The 13,969-nt window shown below is 44.7% G+C and overlaps 1 protein-coding gene across 15 annotated transcripts in view; it reads left to right on the top strand.

Moving 5' to 3' along the window:
- The window catches only part of RBM47 (RNA binding motif protein 47), a 182,455-nt gene extending 169,290 nt beyond the window's left edge, over positions 1 to 13,165 (top strand). For 14 of the 15 annotated variants that reach the window (XM_070372303.1, XM_070372293.1, XM_070372297.1 and 11 more), the window contains 4 exons: positions 58 to 1,220; positions 2,071 to 2,277; positions 5,263 to 5,462; positions 10,375 to 13,165. In XM_070372303.1, coding sequence (XP_070228404.1) covers positions 89 to 1,220; positions 2,071 to 2,277; positions 5,263 to 5,462; positions 10,375 to 10,614 — 1,779 coding nt within the window. In that variant the 5' untranslated portion in view covers positions 58 to 88 and the 3' untranslated portion in view covers positions 10,615 to 13,165. The remainder of the gene's footprint in view (positions 1 to 57; positions 1,221 to 2,070; positions 2,278 to 5,262; positions 5,463 to 10,374) is intronic. The other variant, XM_070372308.1, reaches the window with a different exon arrangement.
- Positions 13,166 to 13,969: the final 804 nt, after the last annotated feature.

Genomic DNA, 13,969 nt, shown 5'->3' with positions numbered 1-13,969 from the left:
TTGTGGCTCAACTTGGTGTAGATTGTAGGCTCATCCTCTCTCTCCTGCCTTCCCCAGGTCTCCACCGGCCGTGGATGCCTTTGACATTATGACCGCAGAGGATTCCACCGCAGCCATGAGCAGCGACTCCGCCACCGGGTCCTCTGCCAAGGTGCCCGAGGGCGTGGCGGGCGCGCCCAATGAGGCGGCGCTGCTGGCGCTGATGGAGCGCACGGGCTACAGCATGGTGCAGGAGAATGGGCAGCGCAAGTACGGTGGCCCGCCGCCCGGCTGGGAGGGCCCACACCCGCAGCGCGGCTGCGAGGTCTTCGTGGGCAAGATCCCCCGCGATGTGTACGAGGACGAGCTGGTGCCAGTGTTCGAGACTGTGGGCCGCATCTACGAGCTGCGCCTCATGATGGACTTCGACGGCAAGAACCGCGGCTACGCCTTCGTCATGTACTGCCACAAGAACGAGGCCAAGCGCGCCGTGCGCGAGCTCAACAACTATGAGATCCGCCCCGGACGCCTGCTGGGCGTGTGCTGCAGCGTCGACAACTGCCGCCTCTTCATCGGGGGCATCCCCAAGATGAAGAAGCGCGAGGAGATCCTGGAGGAGATCGCCAAGGTCACAGAGGGCGTGCTCGACGTGATCGTCTACGCCAGCGCGGCCGACAAGATGAAGAATCGCGGCTTCGCCTTCGTGGAGTACGAGAGCCACCGCGCCGCCGCCATGGCGCGCCGCAAGCTCATGCCCGGCCGCATCCAGCTGTGGGGCCACCAGATCGCTGTGGACTGGGCCGAGCCCGAGATCGACGTGGACGAGGATGTGATGGAGACCGTGAAGATCCTCTACTACGTGCGGAACCTCATGATCGAGACCACCGAGGACACCATCAAGAAGAGCTTCGGCCAGTTCAACCCGGGCTGCGTGGAGCGCGTCAAGAAGATCCGCGACTATGCCTTCGTGCACTTCGCCAGCCGCGAGGACGCCGTGCACGCCATGAACAACCTCAACGGCACCGAGCTGGAGGGCTCGTGCCTCGAGGTGACGCTGGCCAAGCCCGTGGACAAGGAGCAGTACTCCCGCTACCAGAAGGCAGCCAAGGGTGGCGGCGCAGCCGAGGCAGCAGTGGTGCAGCAGCCCAGCTACGTGTATTCCTGTGACCCCTACACGCTAGCCTACTATGGCTACCCCTACAATGCGCTCATCGGGCCCAACAGGGACTACTTCGTGAAAGGTTAGTGGGGGTTCCTCGCCTGCGTGGGTGGGAGTCGGGGAGACGCATCTGCCAGATGGATGCCATTTGGGAGGTGGTGGCTGTCATTTACTGAGCTGGTGGACGGCGACCCTTCCTACTCACCCTCGTTGGGGCAGTCAGTCACTTCTACAGCATCAAGAAAATGTAGATGGTTCATATATACAGCGTGAGGTAACATTACCCATCATGTGAAGCATGCAAGCTCTTCTTGCGTTTTCTTGCGTTTTCCCAGGGCCTTTATCCAATGTGGGGCTAGACGGCAAGGTTCTTAGGTTAAAGCCTGCTTGTGAAATTAAACCTTTAGAATGTTGGGGAGTAGGGGGCACAGTATTGTTGGGTTTGTTTGTGTTGTTTTGTTGTTCTTAGTCACTGACTAGCCTGTACTGAAAGCAGGCATTACACTGGAAAGCAAAATACTTGGGTTCTGGGTCCTGCCATCTGATTAACTGGCTCTGTGACTTTAGTCAGCCCCTTTAAGCTCCCGAAGCCTGTTTTCTCACGCCTAAAATGAGGAAGATGAACTAGCAGTTCCCCTTCTACATCTAGTTTTGTGACCGTCTTAGAAAATTTTTATTTATTGGAGTGGCAGTTACAATCCTAGGAACTCACCCTTCAAGTTCATCTTGTGTACTAAGCAGACATCTTAGGATGCATCTAGGCTGGAGCCAGAAAGTCTGAAGCATCTTCCGAGCTCACTAAAGAGCAGAGGTGTAGCCACCTGCAGCTTAGAGCCAGGACAGATACCGAAGTGCCAAGAACCTTGGGTTAAGATCCACCTCCTGTACTGTTGCTGTTGGTAGCTCATCATTTTTTGTGTTGTTATTATAAGCAGGCAGCATAAGAGGCCGGGGTCGAGGTGCAGCTGGCAACAGAGCCCCGGGCCCCAGGGGTTCCTACCTTGGGGGATATTCTGCTGGCCGTGGTATATATAGCCGATATCATGAAGGAAAAGGAAAACAGCAAGAAAAAGGATATGAACTTGTACCGAATTTGGAAATCTCTGCCGTCAATCCAGTTGCCATTAAGCCTGGTACAGGTCAGTATAAACCAGAGTGAGAATGCATGTATTCAGCCTGAACCCCAACTCTCTCTCTTTGAAGTGACTTCCTCGGCACTTTCATCTGTACATGGGTTCCTCTTCTCAAAGGCAGGCGGAGATTAGGCAAGGATTGTGGCCTCCTGGGCCTTCTTATCTAGAACTTGGGGGATGGTCTAATTTTGACCATGTTCAAGTCAAACTTTCTTATAGTGGGTTTCCCAAATGGCTGTCACCAGTTGTTAGACTTTTTCTCAATTAGGTAGGTTCTCAATTAGGGAGGTTGGGGCGAGGGGTGCGGAGGTAGAAAAATGTGAGGCTCTTCTATATCTTCTACCAGCTAACAGCTTTCTGTTCCTTACTCAAGCCTATTTTGACCCCAGTCATCAGAAGCCAGAAGGTGCAACTCTTTGCCAGTTGTGAGAGTTGTTGGGAAATTCCCCTTCAGGAGCAAATAATGCTGCTGTGCCTTGTCGTGGTCTTAACCAACCAGAACACCTGGGAGTAAGGCAGCAGAGAAACTTTCTGCAGCTAATTCCCAGCTCTCATTTCCGCCTCTTGCTGGATCAGTAGATTGAGGGTAGGGGCACTCACGTAGTTGAAGCCAAGGACCTTGAACTTTGCTTCCACCCTCCAGGCCCCACAAACCAGTTTTCCAACGTTGTTAATGCTCGTCAGTCATCTGAGACAGGTCTTCTTTCTAATCCTAAGCTGCAGGGAGCTTTATTGAACTGCACAGTGTGAGCACGGCACAAACTCCCTATGTGCGCACACCACACAAGCACCCAAACACATGGGAAATTCCATCATGATAGTCCTCCAGACCTTCTCCCAGTCTCATGGAGGGTAGGTTGAAGAGCTCTTTGAGAGCATCCGCACTTCGAAGCTCAGCTCCTCTGACTTCGTGTTGGCTGAGGACTGTACTCCTTCCCCTGGCTAAAACGGTTTCAAGGGAGCTGTGTATAGGGGGTGTAGGTTGGCATTGGCCACATAGGGGCTTACAAGGCCTTTTCTCAGTAGAGCTTCCTTTTGAAGTAATCCAGTGATTTTTTTTTTTTTTTTAATGCCTGTGAAAAAAATTCTGCCACTTCTGCAGTTAAGTGACTCCTTAGACTGGATTTCCTTGGAAATGTCATTGATGCATCAAGCAATATAAAACTGATCCTGTTTCTCTCTAATTCCATAAAGCAGAGCCTGGATACAGGAGTTGTCACTTCTACTTGTTGGGAAAGGTATTCCCATTGGCAGTAGTTTAAGATTTAACTAGAGAAAAGAAAAGTCGCTCAGTCATGTCCAACTCTTTGAAAACCCATGGACTGTCCATGGAATTCTCCAGGCCAGAATACTGAAGTGAGTAACCTTTCCCTTCTCCAGGGACTCTTCCCAACCCAGGTTTCCTGCATTGCAGGCAAATTCTTTACCAGCTGAGCCACCAGGGAAGCCCAGAGAAAAGAACTCAAAGATCTTTAAGCATGTAATTGTGTTCTGAGGCGTAGGGTAGAAATTCCTGTGGCTGGTAGCCAGAACAATCCAGAGTTGCTTAGTACAACTCAGATGTAGCTCAAACTTATAGCCCTTTCTAGACCCTGTCCCCTTGACCTCTATTTCTGATTCACTCAGAAAATTAGAATTCTGTATTTTAGGAGGAACACCAGGCAATAGTGAAGTATCTAGGCACAAGATCATATAGATAGAAAGGCAGGTAAAAGATCTGGTTTAGATTTTAGATATATTTTATTGAATGACTGTATCATTGTTTAGCCTACAGTCATTTCTCTTTGGGCTTCCCCAGTGGTTCATTGGTAAAGGATCTACCTGCAAAGCAGGAGACGTGGATTTGACCCCTGAGTCGGGAAGATTCCCTGAAGGAGGGCAACCCACTCCAGTATTCTTGCCCGGAGAATCTCATGGACAGAGAAGCTGGGTGGGTTACAGTCCATAGAGTCACAAAAAGTTAGACACAAATGAAGCGACTGAGCACACAGCATGCAAGCATTTCTCTTTAACTTATATCAAATCAGCTTTTATTCGAAGAAATTACCTACAGTTGGAAAATAAAAATAAGTGAAAGTATACTTTGTTGTATGCATTTCAATATTCTTACCATCCTCAAAACATGCAGCACACACACAAACTCCCCCAAATCAGGGCTATTTTTTTTTTTTTGGTCTTTTTACCTCTCCTTATCATACATTGGAGAAGGGCATGGCAACCCACTCCAGTATTCTTGCCTGGAGAATCCCATGGACAGAGGAGCCTGGCGGGCTGTACAGTCCATAGGGTCGCAAAGAGCCAGACATGACTGAAGCAACTTAGCAGCAGCATACATTGACATTCGAAAACTGTGATCTGTCTGATCCTCTGGTTGAAATGAGTCCTTTGAACTTTATTCACAGAAACATGTCTTTGCATTGGCAGGTCGGGGAGGATATACACTGACCTCTGAGTTCTCAGAATGAAACTCTCAATAGCACCTGCTCTTTAAAACGTGGTGAAAGTGAAAAAGGGCAGTGGGGCAGGTACTGAGTAAGATAGGTAATAAGGAACTGGCAGGCTCTTCTCACACTCTTGGGCCTCAACCCTCTGCTCTCACTTGTTATTCTGATCCTGTTTTCTCAAAATTGCAAGGCCCTTTCTTGCTTTGTAGGACCTCAAAAATACGAGTCTAAACGCTATTCTGTTCTAAATTCTGTTAGCAGCAGTAGAAAATGTGGGCAAAACTTAACTGTAGGCTTGCGTATCCTGAGGATCCGTGGGGAGATCCCACCCATTGCCCACATGGTTCCTTTTGAAAGTCCAGCGGGATATAGGGTACCTCCACCTCCCCTCTCTTCCTCTTGGGTAGCACCTGTAGTGAGAGAGCATTCGTTTGCAGGCAGAGCCCCTGGCTGCTAAACTTGTTTTTAAAAGTATTGAGGAAGTGATGGCGCTTCCCTCAGTGCCTGGAAGTGACTGACCTGTGTTTCCCTTTTCCTTCTTTTGCAGTGGCCATCCCTGCCATCGGCGCCCAATATTCCATGTTTCAGGCAGCTCCGGCCCCTAAAATGATTGAAGATGGTAAAATCCACACAATGGAGCACATGATCAGCCCCATCGCTGTGCAGCCCGACCCAGCCAGTGCTGCTGCGGCCGCCGCAGCCGCCGCTGCCGTCATCCCTGCCGTGTCCACGCCACCGCCTTTCCAGGTAGGCTTCTTGCTGCGGTGTTTGTGTGAGGTCTCATGTATCACAGATTCACTTAATACTCTGCAGGAGCACTGACACTGTGCCTGGCTTTCTGCTAGAACTATGGGTCTGAGTGACAGAAATATTTTTGTAAGATAAATCATGACAGGACAGGAAAATGTTAGATAAGAATTGTACTATCCTAAAGTTGCCAGTGTATTAAAGATAGGAAGCAATATGCAAAAATGACATATGGAATTTCTCACAGTGTCGTTATACATCCTATTTTTTTTTAATGACATAGGATAATTTTTAACTCATGTACTTATTGTTACAGAGGTGACACACGGAGTCCCAGGGTTCATGCCAGATTGTAGTTTTGCATTCCAGATTATAGTTCAGTAAAGGTTTTTTAAAGTTCTGCCCCTCTTCTTCCCCTCCATCCCTCTCTATGAGTATATCCATAGGTATATACGTATGCATATATATATGTGAGTGCCTGTAGAGAGACAGAAATGTCTGTAAAGATTTATGAAACTTTACAAAACTCTCCCAACCATATCCAGCTATTCCCATTTCTCCTCCCAATCCAGTTTTACCATTCCATCCTCCTTCCCCACCTTTACTCATAGTGTTCTCATCTATCTGGTTTTTTTCTCTAGAACCTTTTCCATCTACCTCACCTTGGAAACCATCTGTCCTATATATCTCCATATTGGCTGCTTGACTACCAGTCAAGTTCTATGTTCTGTCTCCCCAATTAAAGTATTTCCAGACCAAGAGCCACATCTTATATATATTTCTTTGTTTCTGCAATATGTAGCACACAGGGAATATCTATACCATATATCATTTTCCTAGACAGAAAAATAATCTTGAAGCTATCCTTTGTGAAGCAGTGAATATCAAACACCTCATCAATCCATAAGCATAAAAACTCAGGCCAGGGATGTCTTGTATCTAACTGGATGAGAATTATCGAGGAGACATGTTTATAAAACAGAGATTCTTAGATTTAAACCCCAGAAGACTCCAGTTCAGCAGAACTGGGCTGGGGTTCTAGAATCCATATTTTGTCCCACCTCCTCAGTAATGCTGAAACAGCTAGGCCTGTGAACCCCAGCAGTAGTCTTGGGTTGGAAATGACTCACAAGGTAGTTATTACTGTGTCCTGACTATAAATACATACAGTAACCTACAAGCATTACCTAGTGGAATTCTGCTAGTTCTAATTCCTCTTTACTAGGAAACTTGTGAACTTTGGTCTTTGCTGAGTGGTCACAGCTGTGGCTGGGCCCAAATTGCAGGCTTCATGATTACATTCTGGATTGCAGGCTGTCTCTGTCTTATATCAGTCTGTACGGATGCTGGCGTCGGGGTCTTGTGGCTTGGGATTTGTTCAGTGTGCTGTCATCATCAGTAGAGTCCTATGGCAGTTGTTCCCTCCTCCAGTATATTCTGCAGAATGCCTGGAGCCACTTCCTCTGTAATGTGGGAATGGCTTCTTTGAGTGTGTGGCCCCGCTGCTGTCCCTCAAAGCTGAGTACTGTCTGTCCTGCCTTGAGTTCTTTGACCTGGGTTCTGTGGTACGTTCCGTCCTCCACCTCCTCTGTGTTCTCTGCCAAACTGCAGCAGAGGAAGGAGCATTTTAAGCTCCACGGATTGGTAAAAAGAACACTGTTCAGAGTGAAACCACACATCAGTTCCCAGTGACCTTCCTGGGGAACACCTTCGATCTTCCTCCTCTGTTTTGCAGGAGCTCAGAGATGTTCCTTTGTAGCCATTTAAATCCAAAATTTCATATAGCCTTTGCAGGCAATTAGAAAAAGAAGCTTGCATGTGTAGACAGTCCTTTTTTCACGTTTATTTCTCAAAATGTCTCAATCTTCACAGCAAGTCAGTGGTATAGGTAGAGCAAGAACCATCCCTTTTTTGAGAGGAGGGGAAATTGAGGCCTTTTTCTCTCCTCCTCCCCAGCTCCCCACACTCAACTCAACCTCATCACACTGCCCTGAGCTCAGGTGTTGGGCTGCACTGTTGTACATGGAGTGGTTTCTCTCTGATGTCACCTTCCTGGTGATCCTTTCCTTTGTGCATTTGTCACTAAAGAGATGTCCACAGATTTGGAGAAGATAGCTTGTGTCCTGCTATGAACCACAGTCTTCCCAGTTCCAAAGTTTCTCTCCTTGGTTGTAAAGTGTTACTAACGTTCATTGTGGCTGCATTGTAGCAGGCAGGATAATGCAAGGCTAAATGTACAGGTGCCAGACTCACACATCCCATTGTTTAAAAGCTGTGTCACCTTGTGCAAGTCATTTAAAACATCTAAGCTTCTCCGTATAATCAATCCACCAGCTTCATTGGTGGTTGTGATGATGTTTCAATAGTGTCACTTAATAAGGCACTTAGAATAGTGCCTGCTGCTGCTGCTGCTAAGTCGCTTCCGTCATGTCCAACTCTGTGCGACCCCAGAGACGGCAGCCCACCAGGCTCCCCTGTCCCTGGGATTCTCCAGGCAAGAACACTGGAGTGGGTTGCCATTTCCTTCTCAAATGCGTGAAAGTGAAAAGTGAAAGTGAAGTTGCTCAGTCGTGTCCGACTCCTAGCGACCCCATGGACTGCAGCCTACCAGGCCCCTCCGTCCATGGGATTTCCCAGGCAAGAGTACTGGAGTGGGGTGCCATTGCCTTCTCCATAATAGTGCCTAGCAGACTGTAATCTCTGTTATTGTTATCATTTGGATATTATTTGGATTACAGTTGAAAAAAATGACTCTTCAATTCTGAAGTTCTTTGAACATAATTTTGTGACTCTAATTTGGAGATTTTTGTAAAGGAATGATAAGTAATTCCTTTATAAAACCCAGGAAGAAATAATTTCTTTAAATCTACTTCTCCCTTTTGCATATCCTGAACTATTTGTACCACAGGGCATTCTATGAAACATAAGGTACACAAGATGTTTTGTTAAATAAATGTATGTTTTGTTTTACCAAAAATCTCCTTTTCCCTTAAGCAGTCCACAGAATGAACTCCGTAGCAAACATTTTGGAAAATACTGAACCACAGTCTTCCTTGTCTACTTGTTCTGAAAATGTAGTATATTTCACTCTCAAGTGGAGGGAAGGAACCATCTGGACTTTCAGAGCCAGCGTGGCATCTACAGTAAGGCAGCTTCAGATAGCTCCTCTTTCCCCACTTCCTCCTCATGTGGAAATCCCACCTTATCCAAGTGAAAGTGAAAGTGTTAGCTGCTCAGTCCTGTCCAACTCTTTGTGACCCCACAGACTATAGCCCACAAGGCTCCTCTATCCACAGAATTCTCCAGGCAAGAACACTGGGTTGGGTAGCCATTCTGTTCTCCAAGGGATCTGACTGACCCAGGGATTGAACCCAGGTCTCTGGCATTGCAGGCAGATTCTTTACCATCTGAGCCACCAGGGAAGCCCCACTTATCCTTCAAAACCCAGCTCAGAATTTTCCACTTCAGAGACACTTCCTCTTGCTCCTCAAGTTTGTTGGCTTCTTCTCTAAGCTTCCACAGCAACTGTATATTTAGTGGTATCATATCTTAGGTTGGCGATGGCTGAAGCAAATGCATTTGTTGAAGATCCTGTATGATCACAGTCTTTTTAGGTCACAGCTTAAGATGCTGGCCCTTGGGAGAGCTGTGTACTTTGTTCCATAAAGTCATATACTGTGCTTCTCTCCATTCTTGATACACCATGTTCCTTCAGTTAGGTATGAGTTGAGGGAGCTGGCATGTATTTTAGGGAAAATACTTATTCATAATTACAGTGAAATCAACTGAGTAAAGGGTAGACCTCAACTCCCATCTCTAGCTCGCTCTGGTACATAGGCTGATTGAGTAGAATGCTGGGCAGAAGATTCCAGAGAATTTGAACTTTCCCTAAACACTCCAGTTCTGTCATGGTCACCAGTTGAATTTGAATGTACCTTGAGGATGCAACTCCACTTCAATGGCTCCTATCTCAGTCCCTTACGATTATTGCTTGTCTGTCCATCTGCCCTGAGAATGGAAACTTTTGTTTCTCTGTCATTCCCTCACCCCTGGGAGTTGAATGATTGAATGGGGTTGTTGAATGAATGGATAGGTTGTTGTTGTTCTGTCGCTCAATAATGTCCAACTCAATAATGTCCAAGCACACCAGGCTTCCCTATCCTTTACCATCTCCCTGAATTTGCTAAAACTCATATCCATTGAGTCAATGATGCCATCCAACTATCTCATCCTCTGTTGCCCCGTCTCCTCCTGCCCTCAATCTTTCCCAGCATCAGGGTCTTTTCCAGTGAGTTGGCTCTTCACATCAGGGAGGCCATAAGTGTTGGAGCTTCCACTTCAGCATCAGTCCTTCCAGTGACTATTCAAGGCTGATTTCCTTTAGGATTGGCTGGTTTGATCTTGTTATCCAAGGAACTCTAAAGAGTTTTCTCCAGCACCACAGTTTGAAAGCATCAATTCTTCGATGCTCAGCCTTCTTTATAGTCCAGCACTCACATCCATACATGACTACTGGAAAAACCAAAGCTGTGACTATACAGACCTTTGTTGGCCAAGTGATGTCTCTACTTTTTAATATGCTGTCTAGGTTTGCCATAGCTTTTCTTCCAAGGAACAAGCATCTTTTAACTTCTTGGCTGCAGTCACCATCTGCAGTGATTTTGGAGCCCAAGAAAATAAAGTCTCTCACTGTTTGCATTGTTTCTCCATCTATTTGCCATGAAGTGATAGGACCAGATGCCATGATCTTAGTTTTCTGAATGTTGAGTTTTAAGCCAGTTTTTTCACTCCTGTTTCACCTTCATCAAGAGGCTCTTCAGTTCCTCTTTGCTTTCTGCCATTAGGGTGGTGTCTCCGCCTATCTGGTTAGATACCTACAGGTGATCAATAAGGATGCTCTCTCTCCCCTCAGGGTCGCCCAATAACTCCAGTGTACACGGTGGCTCCAAATGTTCAGAGAATTCCCACTGCCGGGATCTACGGAGCCAGTTATGTGCCATTTGCTGCTCCAGCCACAGCCACGATCGCCACACTACAGAAGAATGCAGCGGCCGCCGCTGCCATGTACGGCGGATACGCAGGCTACATACCTCAGGCCTTCCCCGCCGCTGCTATCCAGGTGCCCATCCACGACGTGTACCAGACCTACTGAGACCCGCCGCCGCCACTGAAGGAACACTTTACTATTTATGAAGAAAGACCGTGTTCGGTTAGCACACACGAAACCTGAACACGAAGAATGTTATCAAATACCATACTGGAATATTTTATATTACATGAAGTTTTCACTAGTTTTTTAAGACTGTTTTCAATTTAGCAGACCTGTGTTCATACATTTCTAAGAGACTTGCAATGGTTTGTGCCTTAAACACCATCTCTTAAAAATTTGTATGTGGTAGTACATTTGTATAGAGGTTTTTGTTTTTGTATTTTTAAGGATATATTTTCAGTTATGAAGGTTATTTTCTTAACTTCTGCACTCCAGAGATTTCTATTTTGTAGTACCTTCAATAATATATCAAGTATATATTAAAAAAGCACACTTGAGCAGCTAGGGAACTATTTTGAAAAATATATTCAATATTTAAAGATACAAACAATAGTGCTTTAAAAATACTACAGAAAACATTATTTTAAAAGTTATACTGGAAAGTGCAATTATAAAATGAGTGAAACCTCTATTCTGCTGGAATTAAGGGTTGACGGGTGTTAACCACGTGTTATTCATGATGGTTCTGTTCTTTAAACGCTCGACCTCTCCTTAAGGCCAATGTTGAAAAGACTTGTCACACTTCTGAGTCCAAACACTGGAAGGCGCTGTCACCTGCTGCCCTCGTCCTGGGCCCCTACTCATTGTCCACGTGCCTTTGCTCTTAGATGTGTCCCCTCCGCCGCCCACCACTACCCTCCACTCACCCTCCCCCGCCCCCAACCTTCCCCAGACCCACCTTCATATTTGGCAAGTCAAGGACAAATTAATTACTCTGACAGAGAACATTAATGGCTTTTATACTTCTTTTTGTTAGGGTTTTTTGTTTTGTATGGGTTTTTGTTTAGGGAGGGTTGTGGTTTGGTTGGGGAGCTATTTTCAATAGCAGAGTATGTGTAAGCACAAGATTTTAATAGTTTGCATAAGGCATCTTTGCATAGCTATTTAATTGTCCAATATGAAACCTTCACTCCTTTCTTAATGCTTTTATTATATTTGTTTTGAAGTCTAAGTTTGTAGAGACAGAGAATGTTATTATAGACAAGACCCCAAAGGCTCTTGTTAGCAGACGGTTATGCTTCTAGTTGCCTTATCATGTTTCATGCACAACGTCTGTGGTTGTCAGGGGTGTTGGAAATATGTTTATTGAACAGGGCCTCCCTCCGTTGTTGCTGTGCATGTGGCAAGTGAACTGAATTGGGGCGTGCACAGCCAGGAGGAGGAGGAGAGACCTGTAGGAGTAAAAGATAGTTTGTAAATATCTCCTAATGCTCATTTTTAGTTGTTTTATGTTGCAGAAATTCATGGTATATAGTTGAATGCAAAACAAAACCATTTTATTTCAATGTTATTAAACAGTTTTGTTTTATTAGGAAGTAAATGTATTGTTGCAGTGTTTTGTGCCTGTTTAAAGGCTTTTGTTTAGCAGAGTGAATGTAAAATACAGTAAAATGTTAAAGATTGTCATCTACGTTATGAAATACATCAACTTGGAATTTTTTTTTTAAGGTTCTAACAAGGAAGTGAGGTGTGCAATAGATGGCAAGGACATAGTTGTGTTTTTATGTCATATTAGAGATTCCATCAAATGTTTCCACTCACTGAATTTTGCTGATGGCTGAATTCTTATTGTGGATTGATAATAGGATCATGCCCTTAGCAGATGTTTTAGTTCTGTTTTACATTTTAAATTAAGAGATTCCCAGATGCTCTCTTTTCCCTCATCTTAGGGTGGGATGAATTTTTTATATATAAGCAATATTTATTTAACTATTCTATAAGATTATTGAGTGCCTGCAAAGGCCTTTAAACATTCCTAGCCTTCCTTTCCATCATTGTTAAATGACAGAAAGTAATTGTGCAATGTTTTCTGATGATGCACCCAGCGAGCTGCATCCAAACTCAAATCCGTCGTAATGAGTAATCCAACCAAATGCAGTTCGCGTTCAGCCCCCATCCCTTGACTTTGTATGAAAGAAGTGCTCTCTTACTCTCCTTCCAGTGAAGGGTTAATTAGCACAGAGGTTCACTGGATGAGACTGACCCAGGGATCTTACTGTATTTTACATGTGCCTGTAAGTTATTTGCAAAAATGGAAAAAAAAAAAAAAAAAAAGGAAAAAAATGGTGTCTTAACATGGCAACTACCAAACTACCTTAAAAATAAATGTTGGTGACATAGCCAGTTAAGTATCAGTGAGCCTCCCACCTACCTATGGTCTGCCTGTTCCTGTTGTTTCAAAACCATTTCACATATATACACTACTGAGGTAAGTTTGTAACTTGAAATGTGAACTTTTTTTTAGGGTTAAGAACAAAGTATAAAAATGTTTAAAAAAAAAAAGCTTTCGAGTTCTCTGTTTTCAAACATGCTGGCAGTTTAGTTGTTATCTTTAGTGCTTTGTATTTGAAAAGCTTTTAAGTTTATTTAGATCTTGCTTCATTTACAATACATTCTTAGGATGTATGCAGTAAATAAAACTTTCTTAAAGCAATTTCAGTACCTTATTTTAAATTGTGTTTTCTTTATACACTTTTTTTTTTCCCCTAACAAAATTAGAAAAAAACCCTATAGCATAGAAGGAATTGACTGTTTCTGGCTGGAGAAAATCATATCTTTGATTTGGAATTATTAATGAAGTTGAGGTACATAGTAAAAATTGTGAATTATCAGTGTTTTCAGCCTTGGGTTCAGGTGGTAGAAAGTTGAGCATTCAACTACTACTTAGCATCTGGATCAGAGTAGGATGTGGCAAAGCCTGTCACTGTTCTCAGTGCTGAAGTTTGTTTATGATCCCAAGGGTTTTACACTTAGATATATACATGGACTCAGTTGATGTGACATTGAGTTGTTCGATGGTCTCATGAAAGTACTGGTGTGACCTGTATGTTGGTCACCGCACTGGAAACCACAGTCTTCCGTTTCACCTTTTTTGACAGCGTGCAGCAAGATTAGAAAGACACTGCCTTTTTCTCTATACATCATCACTAACTTCAGGTGGGATCCATCAGCAAAGCCAATTAACAATTCAAGGGAAAGTGGTAGCTTGTCAGTGGAATTACCTCTAAAAACTGCCCCACGCAGCTTTGCCATTGATTAAGAATTTTACCTAGTTAGTCTTGAGTAGCCTGGGTTATGGGCCTTCCCAACCCACAGTTCTTGGAATTCTAACTTCCTGCTTCCTCTTAAAAGGATAAAGTCTTTCTTACAGACAGTAAAGGCCAGAGAACTTCCCAAAATGAGAGATCAACGAGATTTGCTGATACCATCTAGTTCTAGGAGATGAGCACAGATGCCC

This window comes from Bos mutus, chromosome 6, assembly GCF_027580195.1.
Source record: "Bos mutus isolate GX-2022 chromosome 6, NWIPB_WYAK_1.1, whole genome shotgun sequence".
Taxonomy (NCBI): domain Eukaryota; kingdom Metazoa; phylum Chordata; class Mammalia; order Artiodactyla; family Bovidae; genus Bos; species Bos mutus.
Note: the sequence above shows the minus strand (reverse complement) of the source record. Positions and strands in the feature narration are given on the sequence as shown.